The sequence below is a fragment of the Epinephelus lanceolatus genome, chromosome 9 (genome assembly GCF_041903045.1).
Source record: "Epinephelus lanceolatus isolate andai-2023 chromosome 9, ASM4190304v1, whole genome shotgun sequence".
NCBI lineage: Eukaryota > Metazoa > Chordata > Actinopteri > Perciformes > Serranidae > Epinephelus > Epinephelus lanceolatus.
The window spans coordinates 11925819-11952511 of NC_135742.1; the positions used below are offsets into that span (position 1 = coordinate 11925819).

Consider the following 26693-nt stretch of genomic DNA (forward strand, 5'->3'; position numbering starts at 1 on the left):
CCTCACCGGGCTTTGTGTCTGGCTGCTTACACACGAGCCTGCTTGGATTATTTTGTCAGGCCGCTAGCAGGAAAAGCAGACGCACATCCCTGACTGGCCACAGCCTGCAGAGAGGAGGCCCGCTCAACACCATTTCTGGTTTCCATGGCAACAAAAGGGTAGGAAGATGGCTGAGAGCAAGTGAGCATGTTGGCGTTCACTCTATCCTGTGTGAAGTGCTCACGGTGAAATTGTGAGACATGGGATCTCATTGCTACAGAAGAGGAAGGGGCGGGCTTCATTCACTACGTTGTGACGTGGTGCTGTTGACTCAGGTGATGGCCTACAGGATGTGGGTCACACAGAGGACATTTGACCTGTTTAAGAGCTGATCTGTGAAAATATTTTAAGCATTACATTCATATGATGACTAAAGAAAGGATCAGTAGCAAGGCTGGATGAAAGGGAATTTAAACTGGGCATTCAAGGACAAAAGGGAAAGATTTTCAAGAGACCGGCATTCAGGAAATGCTCTTAACAGATTGACGAAAATGTAGGCTAGGTGAGAAAAATATCACCAACAATGAAATCCATTCTAAGAAGTATTAGCGGAAGAGTAACCCTCTTAACACTGGTGATTAAACTGCCTGTTCTGAGAGAGAGCACAGGCCTCATTTGTTTGTTAGGATTTGTGCATTATTTGCTTCGTGAACTAGATAGAAAGTGATATCGTTGCTAAAGTAATATGTGGAAACTGCAGCAGAGAGGATGCATATGCTTAAGTTACAGCCATGTCCACATTTATTTGATGTTCTTTAGATTGTGAGATAATAAAAATAAGGTAGTTACCCCTATTTTGGGAGACTTAAGTGGCAGGCATGTCCACTGAACCATTACATTAGAAATTAATTCAAATTAAACTGTAGTTGAAACAACAAGTTGTCAGGTTTTTTTGTAGTTTAAAGCAACAATGCCAGAAACACTTTTGTTGCAGCTTCTCAGAAGTGAGCTGTTTTCTTGGACTTCAATCAAAAAGTATGGCAGATTAATCGATAACAAGAGTTAGCTGCAGTCCTAAATGAAATGCAATAATCAGTCATAATTTACTATGGTCAACCTCGACCTCCTGCTTGTGTTTGCTATGTAAAAGCACTGATGCATTGAGGCAATGAGGTGCTGCCTCTTTAATCTAGGTTAGATATTTTTACTACAACTGTTATCTATTAGAGATAAAATGGCAAAAATGCCAGTATTACTTTAAAATGTTCACATACAAAATGAGAAATGAGAAATGAGGACTAACAACAGGAGAAAGAACAGATGTGGATAACTATATTAAGTGTTTTTACGAGCGAACATAAGTCTGGCAACATTGCAACAACAACAACATTGCCATAGCAAAATAACAAAGACAACACAAACCCTCATCCCAGCCCTCTCTTGCATATCAGTGCTGCTCACACGACTCGCATGAGTAACAGTCAAATTCCACCTCCTTATTTGAATATAAAGTGATAGGAGTGCAGGAGACCGCTCCACCAAAACATCTCTTCAACTTATTTATATGCTGTATATGACATGAAACAATTGCGAATAATATAAATGCCTATTCACAAGGTTTTAAAGTTGCTCTTTACAGTAAACAGATGCTTTCCAGTGTCTCCGTCGCCTGTGGCTGAAAATGATTGCACTGCTGGATGAGGATAAAAGCAGTGGCCTCTTCCACCGATTTCACTGCAGTAAGATAATAAATCAGAAGCAGGAAGAGCTGCGGATGTTACAGGTAATGTGCAAAGTTGTTATAGCTCCTGGTCTGATTTCCTTCTTCTCTGACAGGCAATCTGTGCTACAAGTTACATTATGTAAAAGCTATGGCAACATCATGGCCTGCGTGGTGCTGAATGTGTCTGTAAACAATACGGTCACAAACATATCAGTAATATTGACTTTTAATTTCACCGGGAGCAGCTGCGCAAGTTATAAATGGTACATTAGTGTACACTGAGAATGGAAATCCCCACGTCTACCCCATCTTTGTGTCCATCCACTCACCATTTTGATGGGCACACAGGCCAGGTCCTCATCTGTGACGGGTGTATCGTCACTTTCCACGACATATATGCCCTTCCTGGACAAAGCCTGGATGACAGAGAGGTGCGACTGAAGAGACGCCGCCTGCTCCGTCTTGAGGATGAGGGCGCAGACACGGCAGTAGAGCTCGCAGGACAGCAGCAGGCGGATGACAGGCGGCTTGATGTGCTCCTGCTCGTACTGGTCTGTGTAAAACGGGTCCCTTAGGTCCTCTGGAATATGGTCTGCAACGGAGAGAGTGGTTAGGTGAACCATGTGGCATTGCCATGTGCAGTTTAGCTTTTAAATGGTGACATGGATCAAAGACAAACATATGGTATAGCTGATAACAGTGTAGTATGGTGACGCAGGAAAATGATGGTGCCTACAAGTATCTTTAACACCAACAAAACTGTCTGCTTCAGCCAACACTCATCCAACTTCTACAGTGTCAACAGGCTACAGGAATGCAACAACTCTCCATGTAGTATTTGTTCTATGCCGACCTCAGTTTACTTGGAGCAAACATAGCCATTTGTGATTGTAAGTCACAGCTTCTTGCCTCAGGAGTTCATTGGGAAACAGATCCTGGCTAAGCCAAGTCCTCAGTGAGAGCAGGCCTCTCAGGTGACATCGTGGGCTTTGCCAGCACTTACTTAACAACACTGGATCCACAAAAACGAAAAGAAAACAATGACCTGCACAAGAGATTCTGTTGCTTTGGATGTGAGGTCACTCTACAAAATGCAGAAATCACAGCCATATAAGGGCGTAGGATGAAGCTGTCGACTTCAGGCATGCACAAACCAAATTTTTACTGCGATGTAAACCATGCATTGAGGGTTACAATAGGTGTCCAAAATCCTGCACAACGAAAAATGGGGTGGTGATAGAAGAACCCTGTTGTGTTAAATCTGTTTTGAACTGCGCCTGAGCTCCAGTAACACAGCATAAGCCGTATGTGTGTATGCGATGTGTTCTTAGTGTCTGCTCTGACTGGCGGGATAAAGGGAGCCACTCGTCAGCAATCTCCTGCTCACAAAAACAGGAAAGCAGGCAGGCAGCTTCTTGCAGCTGGTTTTGTAGATGATAACGCACGAAGCACAAATGTTGAAATGCAGCTGGAGTGAGGAGGAAACAAACTAGATTTTGAGAGATATATTAAATATGTTGAGAAGAATAATAATGTATAAGACATGAGCTCGCAAAGACAGATTACACTGTCTGTTTAGGATGCCCACTGATTTCCAGTCACAGTCTTTGGGACTCTACAGTAGCTTTTTGAAGTAGGATGAGGGAGGTGTGATGGGATTAACCAGTTGTTTTTGTGGCCGTCATCATATAATATTTCGTGGTGATTTTTTGGTTAGTTGCAAATTTGTGGTTTAACCCTTCAGTGCTGCAACTGTCACTTGTAAAGATGGTGCTTTTATCATTTTTTAATCCAAAAATACTACAAAATGTGACCATTTATTGAGTAGAGGAAAATTTACTAAGAACTAGAGTTGGATAAGTACACATGCTCAACATCAACAGGTCAGTTTCCTTGTTTGTTACATATTTTGGATGCTTTCACATGCCATAGCATACTTCTTTTTGTAACAAATGAACCAAGAGGAGTAAACTTGAAGTGATTGTTGTCATTGTTTGGACAGTTTTGACAACTGTCTTCCTGTATCATCAGGGTCCACGTGGGGAAAACAAAATCTGGTGATGAACAGAAGATTATGTAGCACTTAAATACCTCTGATGTGTATACTTATGTCCTTTGGTGTCCCAAATAGCTCACGAAGAAATAACTGCTTATGAGCATTATGAGAACATTAGACAGCAAACCGACCAAATATAATTCAGGGCTTATTACTGTGGAATCGCTGACACACATTTCTTAATGGACTTAATGAACTGACAAAGTACACGGAGTCGAATACAACAACAGCAGCTTTAACAGCTTTTGCCCCATTTATCAGAGAAAATATCTGTGCAGACATGCATAAGTTTTACTATGGTTGCCACATGGATAAATAGGTCATACATACAGATAAATTATAGGATTGTGGACACATTTTAAGATCAGCAGCAGATGGATTTATTCGTCATTGAACTCTTTAAAATAAAGCTAAAATCACGTATCTGCTATCATAAAATTTTGTGGTTGGTTTGTTTGATTTCACACCACAAACAAACCGTACCAGTACCTGCTTGGAAGTGAGCCGAGACCCACTTTTTAAAATGGTTTCAGTTCAATTGTTCTGTCTGCACCAGGGTTTGATTGATAGCTTTCACACTAGCTCAGACTATCCGACGAAACGCTCCAGGATTTGATTAAAACGAACTGAACAGCACAGGTCTTACAGCCCCCTTAATTGTTGTTTTTGTGATTCCTCCTAAGCAGAGTGCTGCTGTCTCTCTTCAGATGTTAGATTTGTTTTTGTTTATGCCTGTACACAGTTCATCACGTGGTGTATCAAAGTCTTGTCATTTGCTGATGCAACGTAGGGATGCAAGCAGGGATGTCCCAAGCCGATTTCTATTAGGAGGTAATTAGGAGTCTTTGGTTTGATGCATCAAATCTCCTCGACAATGCAACTTTAACATTTGTTGTCATGTAAGAATGAGACCGACATGGTTATCTTGAAATGATTAACCATGAAGCCCTTTTGTGTCAGTGGCTGTTAATGATTAAATCACATCGATCCTGTATACTGTATTTCACATGCATAACAACAACACAAGCCTCACCGATGTGCTCACTGCCACCGTAGACGTGGTGCAAATAAGGATGTCATTGTACAACAGCATTAATCTATTATGCACAACACCCAGCAGTGTGGGTCATTCCGGGAGAGCTGCGTCCAAGTATATAAACCCATTAGAACAGTGGGAATGATTGTGAATGAAAACAAAGGGGTCTGGCTTGGGCGAGACTTCACGTTTGACTTCATTCCACAGACACTGATGTCGTGTGGCAGCTGCCCCCCCGCCCTTCTGCCACCAGGAGCCAGGCGGAAAGATTTACTAACTGGGATGGGGTGGAGCATGAGGAGAGGGTCTGGCAGCAAGACCCATGATGTGCTCCAGCAGAGTCAACCAACCATGATCAGCACCACAACATGATCAGCACAAGCAGGGGAGAGCAGGGTTAAGGACCGGCAATGTGCCTGTCACAATGACAGGTGCTCACTCTTGTTGTGTCTGGCTGTCTGTAGCTCGGGCTGGGAGCAGCTGTGGCACATGCAGAGGGCAGTGGGACGGGACAGCATGTACACAAACTCAGGCATGCATGATCAAAGACGTAACAGGGAAGCAATGCTGATGTATACACGCCAGATGCATATGAATCCCTGATGAGCCCCCAACATCACAAGATGGCTGCAGCTATTTAAAACAAAACTACATCACTTTTAACGTTTACACAGCATGATGTGTGTATGTATTTATATGAGCCACTAGGGCTGTACAGAAAGTAATTTTTTTTTTATACGCAGAGCTTCTACTGAGGTTCCTGAATAAAGCTTTAAACGTCCGTTGTCATATTTTCTCCATCACCTACCACCTAACAAATACTGCAAGTTGGAAGAGTCATGTCCAAACAAGACGTAGCATGGCTTACCCACGTCTTTATTTCCAGTATGTATAATACTAATGATAATAGTGAGGCCTCTCTGCAACTGTGCAGAAACACTGTGTTTAAACAGAAGGAATAAACATGGAAAGAAAGCATTCAAATGTTAATTCAGAATATGAATGTCAACGTTGTGAATGAAGTGTCAAAGCGTCTTAATATTCGGTACACCCCTGCCAGCCAGGCGAACAACTGTGCAGCATTAACAGTGAAGCAGATACCACATGAGCCATAGGGTGAAAATAAAATGAGCCTAGTATATTCAGTTCCCATGGGAGGAAGATAATTGCAGCAGCACCTGGGAGAGTTGCCTCCTGTGGGCTACCAAAGCTTTGGGGCAAATGTATGCTTTCTACTGTAGCTGAGCAGCAACTCCACCCAAGTCCATCCACAATGCTTCATTTCTGTTTATGTCGTTATGCTTCATCGTTAAAGCTGCATCGTTAGCTAGGGCCTCTGATGACTGATAGTGAACTGAACTAGCAAATGCCTAAGAGCCTTTGAATGAACTCTGAGAGAATATAAGTCTAATGACCCTTAGAGCAGAGGTTTACAGCACAACTCTGGGCTAAAAAACAAACAAAAGAGACAATAGGTTTCTACCCATAACCTGGATTACCAACTTTACTGTCATTTGTTTGACATGAATGCTACAGCTGCATTGGGAAATCTGTGTAATGACCACAGATATGTAAGAGACCGCAGCATACAAAGGAAAGCTTGTCTGAACGTCTGAAATGATGACGGATGATTCGACCAGAGACGACACTGATGCAACAGACATGCAAAGCAGTGACTGATGGGACTTGTGCATCAGATAGCTGAGGCTCATACTGACTAAGTTTAACTGCTTCGAAAATCGAAAGGTAAATAGCAGCCTGCAGGAAAATGATGGCGACACACTGTGATGTTAATCCTACAACAATGTCGGGCCCTGATGATAAAACACCTGCCAAACAGTCAGGATGTTATGCGTTGCCGTGTCTGAGTTCAGAGGTTAAATATTAATTAAGTGAGTGAAGGCTCTCAGAGAAAAATTAGGCCAACATTCACGCACATGACAGTTTTTTTTTCCTCATGGTTAATATATAGGTATGAACAAAGACACACTGGACTGCGCAGCCTATAGTAATTCACTGTGTATCTAAATCTGAAAACATGCCATCACTGCATTGGCTGGAGATATGAAGGGCGGGAATCTTGCCTAACTGGAACTTGTCATGATGGCTGATTACCTGCTAGTAGAACAAGGAAACCTGCATGCAGGCGGGAAAATAATAACCACAATCGACTGTTCGTTGCTGTTCACTTCCAACTACTGATAAAAGGTTTAAAGTATGCAGCACACTCACTCCATAGAGCAACAAAAGCCAATCACCACTACTTCCAACATCTATCTATGTTTTGTATCTTGGTCACAACCACTATGTGCCTATGAGACAGAGGTAGCTGCACTGGTTATGTTTGCAATAAATCTTATTTAAACACTCAATTGGCAGTATCAGACAACAAGGTCTTAACCTGGGGGTTGTAATTGTTCATCTCATTTATAGACTAAATATCAGTAATGCCACTCACAATATAATTCCCACAGCACCACAAACCACAGCCGCCAAAATGAATATAAAGCTGATCAAAATCCCTCTAAAGCATTTCAATAAATTCCGATATATTAACCTTCATGAAAGTAAGATTTATTGCAAGGGTGGTATATTAGTCTCAGAGCATAGGTGCACAATTTTCCATGTGAAGTTTATAATAAAAACACTTGATTTGAATAACCTCTTATTAGCGTAAGATACACCTCTGAATACATTTTTGCACAGAGCGAGGACTGTGGATGTTGTCCTCCATCAGTTACATTTAAAACACATTAGAAAGAAATCTTTAATGATCATTACAAACACGGGTAATGATTACAGCAAGCAAAACCTGTTTCAATATTCATTTGGGCACCTGACTACTGTTTTTAGACGGACTTGAAATTTTCTATTTGAACTGTTAGTAATATTTAAACTGTTAGTAATACTAGTAATTTTTTAATCAAATTAGTTTTAACTAAATGTACCTAATAAACTGGCAACTCCGTGAACATTCCTACAAGTATTCCCAAACTTTACATCTGCAGTAAACCTAGGCCTTTGCAATATATCGATATTAAATAGATAAAGTGATATGAGACTAGACATTAATTTTTTGGATATCTTAAGTGCTGTCTATTGCTGGTTTTCACGTCTGCGTTAGAGTAAAGTGATGTAATTTTCTGCTTACTAGACTGTTCTATTATTTGCCTTTACCCACTTGGTCATTATTTCCACCTAACTGATTCATCAAAAATCTCATTGTGCAAATATTTTGTGAAAGCACAAATAATCAACTCCACATCGTCGGAATATCAATATTGAGGTATTTAGTCAAAAGTATTGTGATATTTGATTTTCTTCATATCGCCTAGTCCTAAGTAATTTCATAGAAAACAAAAAAAAAATTTATAAAAATCTCTCCTCTTGATGTACATGACCTATCTGTGTCCAGTAAAAGAAATTAGACTTTGATATCAGCTACGCAACCGAAGATAAGCAGCGTTAGAACTAGGGTTTTTAAGGTTGCCGGTTCTACAGCCACAAGGAAATTGCTCCTTAAGAATTGTCCTGTAATCTATACAACTCATCTCAGCCCTAAAATATATTCAACTTACGACTACTGCAAGCAAGACAGGAAAATCTGGCCTAAAGGCTCAGTTACTAATGCTGATAACATCTTAGCAGGGAGTGTGAGTGACTGGCAGTGCAGATCAGTATTTTCCATGCTCTGAGTACAGTCTAACAAATATAGCCTAATCCTCAGTGCCTGTCACTCAGCCTGATTTGGGTTCAATCTACTGGCCAACCGACAAGAATGAAAGGATCTGGTGAGTCAGTGAGTGAGGCTTCAGTTGCCAAGTGTCATGGGGGAATTAGTGTTGGCCCGAGTGCACACATACATAAATATTTCTTTCTCCTTCTCTTTTCCTGTCAATGTTTCGCCACGGAAGCTCTACACAATCTGCAGATGGGGGGTATAAACAAATGGTTGCAACAAAAACATCTGAAATAACAATGAGAATATGAGGAAAATATGCAGCAGATAGCGCTATCTAAGGTTATAAAAACTCTGTGTGGTCATGAATGTGCTATCTGTCAAATCTTTAATGGTACTATAGATATACAGATAATTATTTAGTGAGTCAGTAATATAACCGCCTGTAAATCTCAACAAGGAAGCATACTTAGCATTTGTGTAACGTGAATGTAAATGTAATAACTTACCAATGCCATAGGCTTTGGCAAAGAGCCACCGCAGGTTGGCAGCTATCTTTGCTCTGGCCGAGTCGTACATCTCCAATGGTACGACTTCCATTGTGCCTTCTGCAGCCCCAGCCAAATCCACTTTTCTTCTGGTACTGTCCCCGCCAGCACACAAATCAACATCCATCCTTAAAAAAACAAAAAGCAATAATAACATGATGTTAGAGTTACAATTACACTGAACATACTGCTGAGTAACGATAGCTAAATAACAGGACATGAGCCATCCACAATATGCCAAGCTGCAAGTCACACTGGCATGACTTGTGTAAGTGGCTGGATGCCCTATCAGTGTGATTCCTCAATGAATAATTAAACAACATCCTCCTCTGGTGTTTGTTGATTATTAAGGAAAGTACTGTTTTGGGTGTCGCTGTTAATCTTCCCTTTGGAAGTCAATTAGGCTTAAATCTGGTGGTTGAGGGAGAAGTACCAAAGTAGCATCCTCGGAGGCGTGATCACAATCATTATGTCGAATGCTTGATGACAGAGAGGAGCCAGTGTCTTTGCAGTATCTGGTACTTAAATAAACCTACACTGAGTCCTACGGTGACTGGAAACAGTGCTAAACATAAGATTAAACTGTCTAGTCATGATGTATATTTAGGAAAGCACAAATGTACTGTACTAGTCCACAAGCGCAGAGCAAAAGTTATCTGATGGTGGTCAGTAACTTCTTTCCTACACCCAGTAAATGACCACATTAGTTGCTTGATTCAAACCAAAGTAGCATCCTTGCAGGCGTGATCACATTCATTATGTTGAATGCTTGATGACAGAGGGAGACAGTGTCTTTGCAGTATCTGGTGCTTATATGAACCTACAGTGAGTCCTACAGTTGCTGGAAACAGTGCTCAACATAAGACTGAAACTGTCTGGTTATTATGTGCAAAGCAAAAGGTATCTAATGTTGGTCAGTAATGTATTCCTACTCCCAGTAAATGATTACATTAGTTTCTTAAGTAAAAATGTATTGCAGAAAGCACATTGTGACCATTAAAAACTGAGAAATCTAACTGATTGTTGGTAAAGCTAACTTCTCACCTCAAGTCCTGCGACATGAAGACATCACAGCTAAAGATTGCTAGTTTTCTACCACACTGACTTCACTTAAATATTTCTGTGTCATGTCTATTCTAACCCTTGATTAACTTGGGTCATATTTTTGTTTTGATTCTTAGTCATCTCTCATTTGAAACATTCAGTAACTGTATTTCTAAAAGTGCTCTGCAATCAAAAGTGATTAATGCCTATAAAGAGCCATCTGCAGCAAGTCCTGCAGACTTATGTTTCTAATCAGTGCCTAAATGAAACTCAGAGCACTTTCACTTTCAATTACCCCTTCAGGCTGATGCCTTGCTTAGACATTTCCATTGCACTATTACAGTAGCCACTTTCTTAGGCGTGAACAGACAGACTTTGTTAATGAAAATTAATTAAATTAGGCCTAATGTCACGACAGCAGCATTGCTTCTTGCACTATAGGATGGCAGATTTGAGGAAAAACAAGTGCATATAGCTGCCTTCAAATACTTTCATGCGAAGGTAATTTCTTTCGCCAGAAAACTCAAGTTAACCTCAGTAAAGTTAATATGATTATATGAGCTGTAGTATTAACTCAACGTTACCTTACCAGCTCACCATTATGTTGCCATTAACGGCCCAATGCTGGCTTGATGAACAAGCTAGATAATTGCTAATTAATTAGATTAGCTATAATTATAGCGTTACTATGCTGATGCTATGATAACCAAATGAACGTGGGAACAACCGTTAGGTGACATGGCACAGATTTGCCTAACATTAGGTCAGCTAAGCGGCCATGCATGCAAATGTACAGCAGCTAACTGCCCCGCTAACCGTTAGCTTGCTAGCGTGTACTGTAACGTTAACAGCAGCAGCGCTGCATTCATCGGCCCCGTGAATGACGTTAGCTCACTGGCATGACATTACCTTGAAAGGTGTGGTGTGTCTCCAAGTCACCCTTCAGTTCCGTCGGGATAAACAATTATCCAAGGACCTGCCTCGCTTTACAGTGGCCTGCTGTGTGGAAAATACCCCAGCCGCAGCGGCGCATCGTAGCCAGCTAATAATGCTAGCAGGGGAGGCGAGTCTGGACGGTCTCCTCCCAGCAACAAGACCCGATTCGCGGCCTGTGTGACAACCGCTCCGCGGCAGGCTTTCAGCTCAAACAGACGCCAGGCAGAAAAGGGGGGCTGTCCGGTGAAGAAACACGACGTACGGACACGTTTCCGTTTAAAAGTCTATCTCTGTACCAGACGCCTCATGTTAGTTAACACGTAAACACATATCTAAGTGGCTCGCGCTGAGCAGCGAGAACCGGCGGTGTGTTCGCGCTCTGCCCATAGAAATGTAATTACCATCCCAGCCGTCGTAAAGGCAACGACTGCGCATGCGTGATTACCTTCCAGCCCGCTACTAGTAATACTGGTAATAACTGTCAATAATATATCATCCGTAACTGGCTGTCCTAGTTATGCTTCATTCATTCATTAAATCACTTGGCTCAGATTATAAATCTGCTGTGATTTATCCACACTTTTTGTAACCACAAATATTTGTGTAAAAAGTTAACTAATACATCTACCATACCCAGTTCTGCCTTCTTGAATTATATCTTTATTTCAGAATAAACACATCACAATATTTGTCCACATTTTTATTCATGTAGTTCTGTGTTGTCCCTATGACACTGACAAATGTTGCTATCTAGTGGTGAAACATTTTATTACAACTTGAATGTTTCAGTGGTTTTCTTCGAAGTATGAGTACCAATATTAATTTATGTGCAGTCAAAATATAAATAAATAACTTGGTATTCTAATTACTATAGATTAAATTGTGACATTTAAACAAAATTACAAATATTGAGAATATAAATTAAAGTGTGCTCTAGTAATCTTTTTCAGAGGACTGCTGTATAATTAAGAAAATGAGGCCTCCAGTGTATTGCATTAACATCACAATTGAAATAGGCATTTTCAAGTTAAATTCATTTATAAATGACTTGTGAGCATTTTGTTTTTGTTACAGTTATCACTAGGCAAAGCAAAGCAGGTTTATATATATATATAGCATATTTCAGCAGCAAGGCAATTCAACATGCTTTACATAAAACTTTTAAAGCATTTTGACAAAGTGCAAAATAAGCACATAATAAAAGAACATTTAAATGCAATTAAATATGACATTAAAGAGCTAGGGAATAGGAAAAAAAACAAAGTTACAGTGCAATGTAAGAAATAAATATTTGATTAAATGAACTCAGTTCAATAGAACTTTATTTATCCCGAAGGAAATTATTGTGCCAGAGAATGCTTCAAATTACAGTTACACTAAATATAGTAAACACAATTTTAACTATTCGCAACCAGTACCAACCAGACAACCAGTGGGTCCCCCGGGTCAGGGTCATTCACTGGACCCAGATTTAGAACACTAGAGTATTAAATATCTAAAAATATACAAATATACAAGATAGCAGCAAAGAGAAAAGTCTTTAGCCTTGATTTAAAAGAGCTGAGAGTTGCAGCAGACCTGCAGTTTTCTGGGAGTTTGTTCCAGTTGTATGGTGCATGAAAACTAAAGGCTGCTTCCCAATGTTTAGTCTTCACTCTGGGGACACAAAGCACACCTGTCCCAGATGTCCCAAATGATTAGAGGTCACTATTGTTCTGTAGCAGAAGATCCGGGCCTGTTGCACACAACACTGTAAGTAAATATTTTCTTAAAGTGCTAGTTAAGGTTTCCTCAAAATAAAACACCCTTAAGTCTTCTCCCTTAGGTTTTCTTTAAATACTCACTTAAGTATTTATGGTTTTCTCCTGGTCTTGGTCCTATACTTAAGGAATCCCTAGACATTTGCACAATAGACTTCAGCAACTGCAGTTACTGTCTTAACTGCAACATGACAGAGTTTATAGTGATACATTTAAAAACAACTAACACACCCTGAGAAGAGTGTTTTGCCACCAGGAGAACCCGATGGATACTCTTTTGATTTTACACTACAGATTTGACTGAATTAATTTTCATCGCTTTCTGTTTTCTGGTATTTGGGGATCAAATTTACTTGTGCTCTCTATGATTGTATTCCTCCAGAAGTATAATCTTTTCCTCCTCTGACCAATATGGTTTTCTCATCTTCTTTTCTTCTGCAGTTTTTTCACTATCTAACTATAACACAACTTTATGAAATGATAACAGGCATCACAAGTGTGAGTCCAAGCAAACAAACAATTTACAATGAAACTTTTACTACTGTAAAATCTCTTTCAATGCATTAAATGAGTTACTGTTTGAGAAAGTAATTTAATTTTGGTCAGATCCTAAAAGGAAACCAAGAGCACTGCAGAGGTAGAAATTATTTTAAAATTTATATAGACTGCACATGGTCACAAACTAATAATTGCTGTATGTTTCACAGACAGAGGAATCTGAGAGATTTGGAGAAATCAGCTGGTCTTCAGGAAGCCCCAGAGGAGGAGAAAAGAGCCACAGCTGCTCTTGAAGAGGCCTTGAAGAAGGAAAATACAGCCAGAGCTCAGCAGAAAAGAAACCCTCAAGAAAAACACACTCTTACAAAGGCTCTGAGGAAGGAGCAAGCTGAAAAAAACAGCCTCAGTATTGAGACAAAGCTCATGAAGGCACAAGTGGCTGATCTAATGAAGTCAAAGAGGGAGCAGCAGCAGAGCAAAGCAAAGCTCAAAAGAAACAATCAGCCAAATGGCCACTGAGCTTGAAGAGGACAAGAGGGAGATTGAGGAGCTCAGGAACGATCTGGAGGCATCCTCTTGTCAGCAGGAAAAAGAAAAAGTAGAGCTGGAAGTCAAGGCTCTAAGGGAAAGCTGGAAAAGGGCGATGAAATTCAAACCCTGCACTTCAATCTCCTGAATCTTCAAAACAACATTGACGTCAACAACAACATTGTTTCCTCCCTTCAAGAGGAAGTGAACCAGTGGGCCGAAGAACAGGACCGTCTGACTCGTGAGAACCAAGAACTTGCTTCTGAGAACAAAAGGCTGCAGGGTGAACTTAAGGCTGCTCTCTATGCTTGATCAAAAGCAGCTTCAGGAAGATCGAGAAGCTCACAGCAAACTCGAGGAGTGTATCGAAAGATCCAGATCCAAGAGGAAGAGCTCTCAGAGAAGACACTGGCTTTAGAGAGGAGCCAGATTGCTGAAAAGTTCTCAAGGTCGTCCCTCAAAAATGAGAGAGAGAGTGCTTTGAGCAGATGGTTTTAGAGAAGCAGTCTGCATTCTAAATTCACCGTCATGGAGAAAGAATATGACAGAGTGAAATCTAAACACCATTGTCTCTCTGAGCACTTTGACGTCAAAGAAAGACGATACCATCTCTGAGAATCAGTTCACTATCTCTAAGCTTCAGTGCATTGTGGACAGTTTCAAAGCACTGGAGTCAGAGAGCAAGACAAGACAGGCAGAATTTGAAGAGGCCTTATAACAGGACAAGACAAGAAACTCAGAGTTACAACAGAGAGTTGATCAAATCACCTTTGCTCTTGAAAAAGAAAAAACTAGATGTAAGAAGCACCGCGTCGAGTTCAAGGAAGCTTCAACCCAGCAAATTAAAACACTGAAGGAAAAGCAGACATTGGCCGTGGCTCTGCAGAAAGCTCAGGACGACTACTGCAGGCTTCGGGAACAACAGCTTGCAGAATCAAACTTCCAGCTCAGACACGTCTGGGACACCGAGCTCAGACTCAACCAGCAGGAAACTGCCCTGGATGAGAGCACAAAGGCATATTGAAATTAATTCTGATTATCTAGACCTGCTGAAAACTCACAGTGCCCTCCAAATCAAATATGAGAGACTCCGTTATGCACAAGGAAACCCACAACCAGACTTCAGCCCACCTCAGTTCACAGTTAAACTCTAATTTTTCTGCACATACGACATCTATACATGCTCGTCTGTCTGTCCGAGGAGAGGGATCCTTCTTCTGTTGCGCTTCCTAGGGGTTTCTTTTCACTTTTTTTTCCCCGTTAAAGGATCTTTTGGGGGGAGTTTTACCTCATCTGAGTCGAAGGCCTAAGGACAGAGGGTGTCATATGCCGTTCAGATTGTAAATTTGTGACTTGAGATACTGGGCTATATTAAAAATATGACTTAACTGTGAAGACTCTCAATCATACAGATGACAGGAAATCTAAAAGCTGTTTTCGGACAACACTCACTCAAGTGATTTAATCAGTTTTACAGACAGATCGTGGACTCCAGGAGTGTAAATATAGCCAATGCAGGCAGTGCGGTTTGCTTTAAGGGCCCGTGAGGTGGGGGGCCCATAGAGAGAGTGGGCCCTCAAACAATGTGTTCCATGGAGAATGGGCCCTTATGAGTGCTTGCGACCTTGTTAATATGCCTGTTTTCAAAGAAGAAAACAGACATCATAAAATAAAATAAAACAAAATAAAATAGAATAAAATAAATTAAATACGATAAAATTAAATTAAATGTAATTAAATTTTTATTATTTTTTTGTAAAATAGTCATTAGCAACTATAAAAAAAATTATACACTCATTCTATAAATCAACTATTAAAATTGTTAAATAACTTTTTTTTTCTTGGCTATTTTTTGTTATATACAGATATGCAGTGATGATTGCTGGATAATATCTATGCTGATGTTATCCAAAGTCAGGTCTCTGATCATGTGACTCCAAAACAATTTAACTTTACATCATCCTTTGAATGTAGTATTTTATTTATTATTGTGTGTCATACGTAAGCAATGTGTCAGTTAGTCAATCAAATGCTGAATATATACTGAAAAAAAGTCCTCTTATTTGAATCAGTCATTCCAAATCAAAGTGCAGCAAGATAACTATGAAAATGAGAAAGGTGTAACTGACACCATTAGGTCCTTTTAGTAGCTTTTCTGGAGCTTTTACTCATGTCACATGAGCTTTATTAGCAGGGGGAGGTTTTTGTTCACTTAAAGGATTTCTCATCAATGTTGGCTTTAAAGATTTCTCTATCAGAAACCTGCAACCTGTGGTCTAGTGGCAATTCTCACACACTTCACATTGTTTCTTCGCTGTATTTTTCTTACTGTGGCATATCAAAATGTTTTCTGTAAGCCTTCACAGGTTCCAAAATTGCATCCATGCTATTACTAAAATTTCCCATCAACCTGACACTCCAAGAGGGACAAATTAAATACTACATATGCATATAAAAAATACACTCATTCACTCACTTCTATACATGGAGCCTCCTGTTTCCTGACTGATTATTCACTCAAAGAAAAACACAGAGCCCAAAGCATACAGCCACAAAAAATAACTTTAATGCAATAGTGATTTAAATGCCAGTAGCCATGAGGCTGTCTGAATGAACAGACTGTGAGAGTATATTGCATAGGTTGTTAATCGGGGACAGTCCTGCATGGAAGCTGAGTGAAAACAAAAACCTGTGAGTCCAACACTCCTTCAGTGTCCCAAAGCAATAAAGTCCGTTTTGTTCATTTTCTGTTCCTGTTGACCATTTTTGAAAGACGTCTGCATGTCCTGCGGATCTTTAAACATACAATCTCCCAAAGTTTGTTTCATGATATTACAGGAGAGTTTCTGATGCAAACTAATGCAAAGCATGGAGGTGGTGAGAGAGCTGGTCACTGTGGCCGTGATGAAGGTCCACTACAGTGCGGAAAGTGTGCAGAGAGGCTTCCAGAGACGCGCGTAGAAATCCTTCTTCATCATTCAGACATGCTGCACTACTTTAACTCACACTGTGACCTGCCAGTCCGTAAGCACATTTTACAATGGTTTGTAAAAACAACATTTGAATCATTTAATTTTTTTTCACATTTGTAGATTAGCTTCGAGGTTTGCTAAAAATGTTATAAATAAGAACAAGTTCCTAGTTTGGCTTCGATATAAATAATGTAATAATACATAGTTCAAACAGACACTTCTCTCTAAAAACATTTAAATATTTTCAAATATTGCATTTACGAAACCATGTCCTGTAGTGCTCTTATTCATAAAGATCTAGACAGATTAGTTAAAGCCATTTTCAAATGCCAAACTAGACGGGGGTGAGCAGAGGTTTGCCGTAACGACAAGTTTAGAAAAACAATCTCAGCCTCCCTGAGCAGAAAGTCACATCAATACCACATTTTTTTTTAAATATTGAATAAAAACACTCAAAAGCTTGGCAAAACACACCACCCTCCATTTTGTGTTTTAGCTCTCGGTACAACCAGGAGAGGCTACGCTCGCCTTCTTGTAGCTGGAGATTTTAAGTACTCAATGCAAAGGCTAATATCGTAGAACACACTACCCATTGCAGTTCACACATCTCTAACACTCAAATCAAATATATTTCTTTACAGGTCAACAGAAGTCCTTGCTATTGCACAGAAATACAGGATTTTTTTTTTTTTAAATGGGTACAACTAATGACAAGGCAGGTTATACAGTGACATTTTGGTTTGGTTTGACAGCATAAATGTTCACTGCTCTCAAAAGAAAAAAAAAGTAAACCAAAAGACCAACACTGGTTGCGCCTCAAATTCTATTATTTCTTTGTGAAGATGCTCGCACCTCCGCAGCATGAAGTGAGCAACTTTATCATTCAAAAATTAAAGGTTAAAAAAAGGCAAACCCCTTTTGATTAGGCTCAGCTTCGTTTAACATCCCACTACAGCCTTTTTGAGACATAACCCTTCTTTAAACTCCCTCAGTGCTGCAGTGAGTGATATCCATAGAGGTGAACAAGTGCTAAATGAGCGCAACATGATAATATGACATTCAAGAGCACATCGACAATAAACACACAGGCCTAATATATAAGTTTCTTGTAAAAACATGACTAAGACACAAACAGTTTAGTGTACAGCTTTTGTCTAAAAGGCAAGAAAGTCAAATAAATATCCTCGAAGAAGCTTTTCTGCTTTGAACTGAGAGGCGCTCGGGTGACTTACAGTGACCTCGCAGGCGTGAACGGAGAGAGAGGTAACGTGTCCGTGAGGCCGTTTTCAACAAGCCAAACGAACACTCGACTTTGACCACCGGCCTCTCAATTAAAAGCGGTCACTCTGATAAAAACAAGACCAAGGGGGAAGAGAAACAGAACGTGATACCGACAGAAATCATCCACACATTCACCACAGATGAAACGTAACAATTTAAAGAGACAGACAAAACTGTAATTGATATTTAAATATTGCAAAACATACAAAAACAGTTTTCTTTGAAGTGTAAACATTAAATCGATGTCTGATGTCATTTCTGCACATGGAGAAATTATATAAAATAAATCATGTCTGTCATGACTATAAATTGTTCTTGTTAAAATGTAAAAACAACATACTAAATCTCATTTTTATTATTATTACTGTAATAATGTTTATGTTAACATTTGTTTTCGTATAAGTGTTTTTACTGTACTGTTATAAATAGTTATATGTGTAACATCTTAATTCATACTCTGACTCCTCCAGCTTTGTCTTTACAAGGCAAAAACAATACTTGTGTCTCTGCCACACTCAGATACACACACACACACACACACACACACCCACACACACCCCAATATGGTCGCACACACACACACAGGCTGCCACAGTCACACAGGGATCACCAGGAGGCTCTATGTGCGATTGAGGGTCTGGAAGATTCTGGATATTTGGAGCATGACTGGGCCGGTCTCGGGGTCGTTCATCCACTGGGTGCTGTTCAGAGGATTCTCAAGCATGTCTTCAAACGCTGCGTACACACACAAAGCACACTGGTAAGAAATATATTCAACAAAATCCAGCTGTCTTTAAAAATTCTTTATAATAAAATGTAAAAACAGTCTCTTCTCCTAGATCCCTTGTGAAGGGCGTCTAAGTGGTATGAAGGTAATGATTTTGTGATGGTGAACTGATACTAGCATGAACTCAAACTATTAAATCCATCTGTTGATTACAAACTCTTAAAGGCTATCTCTGGTATTTTTCAACCTGGACCCTTATTTCCATGTTGTTATGTCTAAGGGTGCTTTCAGACCTAGAGCTGTCTCACTTTGGTCTGAATCAGGGACTAATTTATCACAAAGTTGTATAATAGCCTAGAGTTGGTTCATGTTCTCACGGCAGCATTTACAAGCAGACCAGATCAAATGCCTTGCACAAGAAAGCTGCTCTTGATTGGTCAGAATTTCCATGTGGGAAAAATCCAGGAAGTAAACAAACATTGACGAGCTACGGACAAGCAGTATGGAGATATTTTGTGGTGTCAATTATGTGGTCTTGGACGTTTTAATCTAGGGTGCCGTCAGCCATTAGGTGTGCAGTTGTGCTGCTACCCACTCCCCCCTCAGATCTCCGCAAGTGTTGTGAGGACTCTAAAACTTCACCAGTGCCTCCCTCGGCATGAGGGCGAGTAGATAATGGCTGAATTTTCATTTTTGGGTGCACTATCCCTTTAATTCTTTGTGGCATCAATTCATAGAAGAATGGAAACATTCATCAGAGATTTTGGGCCATATTGACATGAAAGCATCACATATTTGCTGCTTATTTGCCTAAATGCACTGAGTTGCTGCCACATGATTTGTAATAACAAGCAGTTGAACAGGTATACCAAATAAAGTGGCTGTTGAGTGTATATTTAGAGTTAAAAACAGATGTTTGTTAAGATTGTGTCCTACTCTGTCTGTTTAGATATAAAGAGATTATATCCCCAATAAAAAGTGAGTGAAAAGAGTAAAACACAGCGGCCGCACAGGATCTATGTTAAAGAGATAGAGCACCCAAAAATGAAAATTCAGCCATTATCTACTCACCCATATGCCGAGGGAGGCTCAGGTGAAGTTTCAGAGTCCTCAAAACACTTGCCGAGATCCAAGGGGCAAGGGGGTAGCAACCTAATGGAGGCTTACGGTGCCCCAGATTCAAACATCCAAAAACACATAATTGAAACCACAAAATATCTCCATACTGCTCGTCCGTAGTGATCCAAGTGTGCTGAAGCCCCAACATAAAAAGTTGTTTGGAAAAACGTCATTTGATCTCTGTTTTTAGCCTCACTGTAGCCTGTAGCTCTAACTGCCTCTCTGTGCACTGCACTCACATGTGCACGCTTGCACGAGACCGTGAGAAATGGGCACTGCGTTCATGTGTTTTGTTTTGGTTTTTTTTAAAGATTATTTTTGTGGGCTTTTTGCCTTTAATGACAGGACAGAGTGAAATGGGGAGACAGAGAGAGAGAGTGGGGACTGACATGCAGCAAAGGGCCGCGAGCCGGACCCGAACCCGCAGCCACCGCAGCGAGGCAATGCCTCTGTACATGGGGCGCCAGCACCATCCACCACGCCACCGACACCTCCACTGCGTTCATGTGTTGAGCGCAGTGCACAGAGAGGCAGTTAGAGCTACAGGCTACAATGAGGCTAAAAACAGAGTTCAAATGACGTTTTTCCAAACAACTTTTTATGTTGGGGCTTCAGGACGCTTGGATCACTACGGACGAGCAGTATGGAAATATTTTGTGGTTTCAATTATGTGTTTTTGGACGTTTGAATCTGGGGCACCGTAAGCCTCCATTAGGTGGAGTTGTGTTGCTACCCCCTCTCCCCTTGGATCTCTGCAAGTGAGGTGAGGACTCTAAAACTTCACCTGAGCCTCCCTCGGCATATGGGTGAATAGATAATGGCTGAATTTTCATTTGTGGGTGCAGTATCTCTTTAAGTGAGTGTGACAACAAACCAAACTAGAGCTAAAATGCAACCGTGCATCTTTTTAAACATTGGTCAGAACCAAATGAACTGCACTGCACATGTGAAAGCGCCATCAGATGTCACACTGTTAAACATCCTCATTCTGTAAAGCTTGTTGCATTTACTGAAAAAGCACTACCACACAACAGAGTGAAAGTTTTTGACATTATTTAGATCAGAATTATCCTCTGAAGTGTGATTCACTTGATTTTTTGTTTGTTATCAAAGTCACCAACTATCCTGTCATGTCCACTAAATTTGATCAGACTGTACCTAGCAGGGTCTTGGGATTAGTTAGACCCAACTGGACCACTGGATTTTCCAGAATGGCTTGAAACAACGGGCTGTTGGTGTCGATGCCTTTGTCTAGATCCTCTGGAGAAGGTTTCCTATCACCCAGCAGCCACTCACACTGCAGGACAGAAACACACAGTGAGAAACAAAAATAAAGAGCTATTTTTCAAATCTGGTACTGCTGTATTTTTTCAGCACTAGCTCTGCATGTAAACACCACGGACATGGATGTGTGAACCCACCGCAGCATCCTGTTGGTTATTATTCACCCTCAGAGCATCAACCACCTCCTTTTCATCAAACCCCATCTCCATCAATGCAATGACAGCCTGCAGAGACAAAGACAGCGAATAATGACGTGTTCAGTTTAATATCTCTCGGTCTAATAAATACAGCATATACAGTCACACTTCTGAGGAGCTCAGCAGGTGTCTTTGGGGAAAAAACATTTCAGCACAGTGGAAGAAGTGACTGAGTGTTCCAACCATCAAAATGGGAGTAGGAGGAAGAGTTTTGTTGGGTGATGGCGTTTTAATAACTTTTCTATTTTTGGAGATAGTAATAATTTTGCCTTGGATAACAGAGGTACATTAAGCTCTGCAGTTAGGGAAATGAGAAGACTCTGAATGCAATCAAAGTGATATAAAAACACCTAAAACAACTAACACTGTATATCCATGAGTGCAGATTTCATTATTCTCTGTTCACAGAGCTAACAGGCTGCCTCCGTTCATCAATTCCAGTCCTATATACTGTATGTTTTATGATGCCATTATAGACTGAGCAGTCTGACGGTTATTACAGCTGTGTTTGGCATCTGGCAAAATAAATTTATGATCCTGGAGCAGAAGTGAGGCTGTCTTGCATCTTCCATCTTTCTACAAAATACAGAGTAATGGAAATCTCTGAAATGAGTTGTATAACAGTAATATTCATAAAGCCACCCACTCTTGAGTCCGGTCTGAACTCCCGTTTCCTGCGGATCCTCTTGAAGATCTCTGTGAGCTCGTCCTGCCTGCTGCTCTCTTCTGTGCTCGATTGGCTAGAGAGGCTGCGGAGGAGGTTAGGACCGGAGGCTGAGGTTGAGGCAGAGGCAGAGGCAGAGGCAGAGGCAGAGGCTGAGGCAGAAGCTGAGGCAGAGGCTGAGGCTGAGGGGCCCGGTGTGGCAGCAGCTGTGGCTCCTGCTGCCCCAGAGGAGTCCTGGCCAGGTATGGGTGCGTCTACAGAGGGGTCATCTACATGCTCGATAAGCCACTCCATTGCCTGGGTCACCGACATGCTGCAGAAAGAAAGAATGAGATGAGAAAGGTTTGTTTTCTAAATCACTTTTACTCATTTTCAATTGTGAGTGAGTTGTAATTTAAGCGACTCAGACTTACTGGTTCAATCTAAGAGCTTTGATGGCTCTGCTCTCGGGGAAACCCATCTCAGTGAGCTGCTGAAGGGCCGTTTCATCTACCCGGTCCTCTTCATCTTCATCCAACATCGCTATGAAAAGCAGAAACACAAAGAGATCAGAGAATTGAAACTGGGGAGTTGGGGAATATGTGTGAAATGTCTACAACAATAAACATCAGGATCTATTCTTCCAGCAACAATACATACTGAAATATGTACTCTAACGAGGTTCAATGCGTTTAGCTTGACGGCAAATATCTTATACCTCACCTGTCAGAGCTTTAAATTAAAATACACTTAATCAGTTTACACAAGAAGCTCAGTGGTTTGCACTGTTGCTTCAGAGCCGCTAGCTGTAACCTTTCTGTGTGGAGTTTGCATGTTATCCCCCACCTCTGTGTTGGTAAACTCTGGGTGCTCAGGTTTCTGCCCATATGTCAACTTAAAACCCTGTGCTGCCCTCAGAGGTCAATGTGTTCATGTTGTAACACACTGCAAACTTGTCCAGGGTGAGCTGAGGTTGGTTACAGCCCCTCACGATCCATCATAGCATGAAATGTCTAGAGCATTACTGAATTTTTGTCATATTTTTAGCAGAAAAAAAAGCTTGCTTCCCTGGCTTGTAAAGTGTTGAAAGGTATGTTTAGCTTTACCATTGGCCTTTTTGAAAAGTTCAACAGCATCAGGGTTCAAGGCGAGAAGCTTCTGGGCGACTTCAATGAGAGAAACCAGGATTTTTCTTAGCTCCGTCTGAAACTGGAACAACACAAAAACACACACACACACACACACAAACTTAAACTGTGAGTCTTATTCATAGAATCTGCATGTTAGGTTTCTTTAATCTAAATCCATTCCACCAAGAGCCTTACATCTCTGATGTTATGCTGGGTAACAGTGCGGTCAGTGTGGCGTGTGGACAGGTTGGCGGTGGCTTTCAGAATTGCGTCTTTGTCTGGAGCCTTGTTGTCTTGTTTCTTCTGTGACAACCACGATGAACGACAAAAGGACATAATTAAAAGCAGGCAAAATAAAGACGCCACATTTCTCATGCTGTCTGGCTGCAAGCTTACCTTTTCCTCTGAACTAACGTCTAGCATCTTTGGAGGGGTCGGTGGCGGCCTTTTCTTTATGAGCAGCAAAACCTCTACAACGTATATGAAACATGGTCAGCTCAAGGAATACAGTGTAGGTCGATCATAATCCCGGAACTTTAAATAGAGTGTTACATACCTTTATCTTTCAGATTTTCATCAGCGACTGTTTTAGTGTCGGTGAGGACTCTCTCTGTAGCAGCATGTATGAGTTTATGGTGGGTGAGTGTTTTGGGGTCTTCTAGACTTCCGTGCACATACTGTAAAGCAAGCAAATTATGAAGCATCTCAGAAATAAACAGCAAACAGGAGGGGCTCTTGTTATTGTCAAGTAATCTGTCATTTTTTTTCCTATTTACTTAAGTCATATTTTTGTCATATTTGCCAGAACTGTCACAATCCACACAACCCGTGAAAAAAAAATTGCATTCTTCCGTCTCCTCTTAACGGCATTTGCAAAAATCCACTGTAATTGAACGAAAACAACCAATCAGAGCCGAGGAGTCTGTAACACAACTGTCAGTCATGTCAATCACTGCTCTTGAACTGCAGCCAAACTGTCAAACTAGGCAGTGCTGATCAAACATGAATCAAGATTCTGTAACTGTATTGCCTATTTCTCGTCCCAAGTGTTTTCAAAAACATATTTTAGTGTACTGTTTAGCTGTAAAATGAGAAAGATTGTGACCCACCAACCAATTACAGCTAAACAGTACACTAAAATATGTTTCTGAAAACATCTGAGGGGATATGTAGGCGATGCAATGATGCACTAATTTGACAGTTTGACCACAGTACACGAGCAGTGATTGACATGATTGACAGCTGCATTAGAGACTCCTTGGCGCTGACTGGTTGTTTTCCTTCAGCCGTGGTAGATTCTAGCAAATGCCATCAGTATCACTATGATGAGGCAGAGGAGCATCACTGTCTGTCTCATGCACTACTGTGTGGATGTAGTGACAGTTTCAGCAAATAGAAAATGTTAGAAAAAAGTGACAACTATGAATTGTGTTTTTTGTTTCATCAACAGTGCAAAAGCTGAAAAGACTCAATTCACAATTAGCCTATTTAAACGAAAAGTATGTCTGGCAGTTTTACTTAGTATTTTTCAGTATTTTCTCTTTATCATATGATTGTAAAGTAAGTATCTTTTGGTCAGACTGAACAAAACATTTGAAAACCTAACCTGGGACTGCAAGGAATTATTTTTAAGGTACTTTAAATAGCATAAGTGTGTATTTATGTCTAAATTTAGTACTTTATTTTTTATATTTTTAAAATTCTGATATATATATCATTTTGTATTTTATCTGTATTCTATAAGTATTATATTGCCATTCAACTTGCTTTTCTATCTCTGCTATTTGAGCTGCTGTAACATGTGAATTTCCCCGGTGTGTGGGATCAATAGTTTTATCTTATCTCATCTCTTATTTGTGACAAGATGTTTTCATTATTTTCTGATAGGCTATACTATGATTTAATCCACTGGCTGTTTCAACACTGAACCTATAAAGGTAGATAAAATAAAAGTATTACTAAAAGCCTGATGTCTGAACATAAATATCAGCCCTTATCATGATGACCTGGCCAATATGATGCTGCAACATTTAATATGTCACTGAATCTGCACCTTCCCCAAGTCAACATGAGACGTTAGCAGAGACCACCACTTGAGGTTATGCTATAGAGGCCATAGAAGGAGAAGTGAGATGAGATGTGTAATAATAGACAAGCAGTAAAGCAACATGCCTGTCAGACTAGCCACTGGGAGCTGAGAAAGGGGCAGAGTCGGACAGTTAGCTAGCTAGCTTGAGAGGGGCAGCCAACCTGCTAAATTATAAACAGCAAGATCTACCCAGTTACTATAAATACAAAGCCAGTGACACTGACTCTGGCAGTTTACACAGAGGGCATGTTAGGCTGCAAGCACCCCAGGCAAAGGAGTGACAGGACAAAAAATGCAACAAGGGAAAGTCAAACAAGCCAAAAACCTACATGTTTCAAGCACTTCTCCTTCAGTTTCTCAACAGTGGTGTCTTCCGTGACCTCCTCCAACCACTCCGTGCCGTCCATGGTGCAGATGTGTATTTTCAACACTTTCCCTGCGAATATTTTCTCCTCCTGGACGAACATAGCTGCAGCCTTGAGAGTAAAGAGTACCAGTCCAGTGACGTTAGCTAGCAGCAGTTGCTATGTGCTCCTGGCAAGCTAGCGTGCTAACGTTAGCACCCAGCTAGCCGTCGTTCTGTAAATCCGCCGACAACAGAGCGAGAGAAAGCGCCGATTAGCTGAGGGCCATCTTCGGTTTCCTCTGCCGGTTATCGGTGCGGTGGCAACCGATTAGGGTGCTCCGTGACCACCAAGTTGTTTATATTCCCAGCGAACACACAAGCAGCCAGCCAGCAAGTACCCTATTTTTACTGTAATGTTTGAACTTTGAACTTCAACGGTGCTACTACCGGTGCATCATGGGAGCAGTAGTTCTCTTGAGTCACAAGATGCCCCATGGATACAATCAGCTTGGTTCAGAAATCTCAGCACATGAGAAAGGTTTGCCTTCAGGGTTTTCTGGCAGAAAGTCTTTTCTGGATAAAATAATCTATTCATTTTAATCCAAACATTTATTTTTCACCAGATCTATGCACAAAAAATACTTTCTGTCAGAAAGCAATGAAGGCATACTTCTCTAACCAGCGAAAACTCACTCCAACTTTTACACACACAGTCAGCATCTAAAATATTCCCTTAACCTGCAATAAACAAGGATGGATTACCATGTAGGAAAAAGCTGCAAGTACTTGGGGCCCCAGACCTCCAGGGGCCCCACACACTCCAGGCTTACTGTGTGTCAACTTGTTTGTGCTAATTCAATTGGTACTTTTATTTGGGAATATGCACGATTAAAGCACAATATCAGCTGTCACGACAAGGACCCTTATCAAATAATCTGACAAGGTTTTTTTTTTTTTTTTTTTTTTTTTTTCCAAATACTGGATTAATAATTTGATCTAAAATTTTCAGAAAACAGTGAAAAATGCCCATCTCCTTAAGTCTAATATGTCATCTTTAAATGCCTTGTTTGGTCTGAGCAGCTGTCCAAAACCCAGAGATATTCAGTTTACAGTAATAT

At 40.7% G+C, this 26693-nt stretch overlaps 2 protein-coding genes across 4 annotated transcripts in view; both read right to left on the bottom strand.

The window, feature by feature from the left end:
* Positions 1–11406, bottom strand: part of camsap1b (calmodulin regulated spectrin-associated protein 1b) — a 38686-nt gene extending 27280 nt beyond the window's left edge. For 2 of the 3 annotated variants that reach the window (XM_033619454.2, XM_033619453.2), the window contains exons 1-3: positions 10975–11405; positions 8983–9149; positions 2032–2294 (exon numbers count right to left, since the gene is read on the bottom strand). In XM_033619454.2, the coding sequence (XP_033475345.1) occupies positions 2032–2294; positions 8983–9148 (429 nt within the window). In that variant the 5' untranslated portion in view covers position 9149; positions 10975–11405. Of the gene's footprint in view, positions 1–2031; positions 2295–8982; positions 9150–10974 lie in introns of all 3 variants that reach the window. The other variant, XM_033619452.2, reaches the window with a different exon arrangement.
* Positions 11407–18123: 6717 nt separating this feature from the next.
* Positions 18124–25987, bottom strand: ubac1 (UBA domain containing 1). Its single transcript, XM_033620524.2, has 10 exons — positions 25559–25987; positions 23697–23817; positions 23537–23610; positions 23336–23443; positions 23117–23219; positions 22445–22553; positions 22014–22344; positions 21308–21394; positions 21045–21183; positions 18124–18775 (listed from the first exon to the last, which is right to left on the bottom strand). Exons 1-10 carry the CDS (start codon positions 25694–25696, stop codon positions 18660–18662), a joined length of 1326 nt encoding a protein of 441 aa, XP_033476415.1. The 5' UTR covers positions 25697–25987; the 3' UTR covers positions 18124–18659.
* Between the last annotated feature and the right edge of the window lie 706 nt (positions 25988–26693).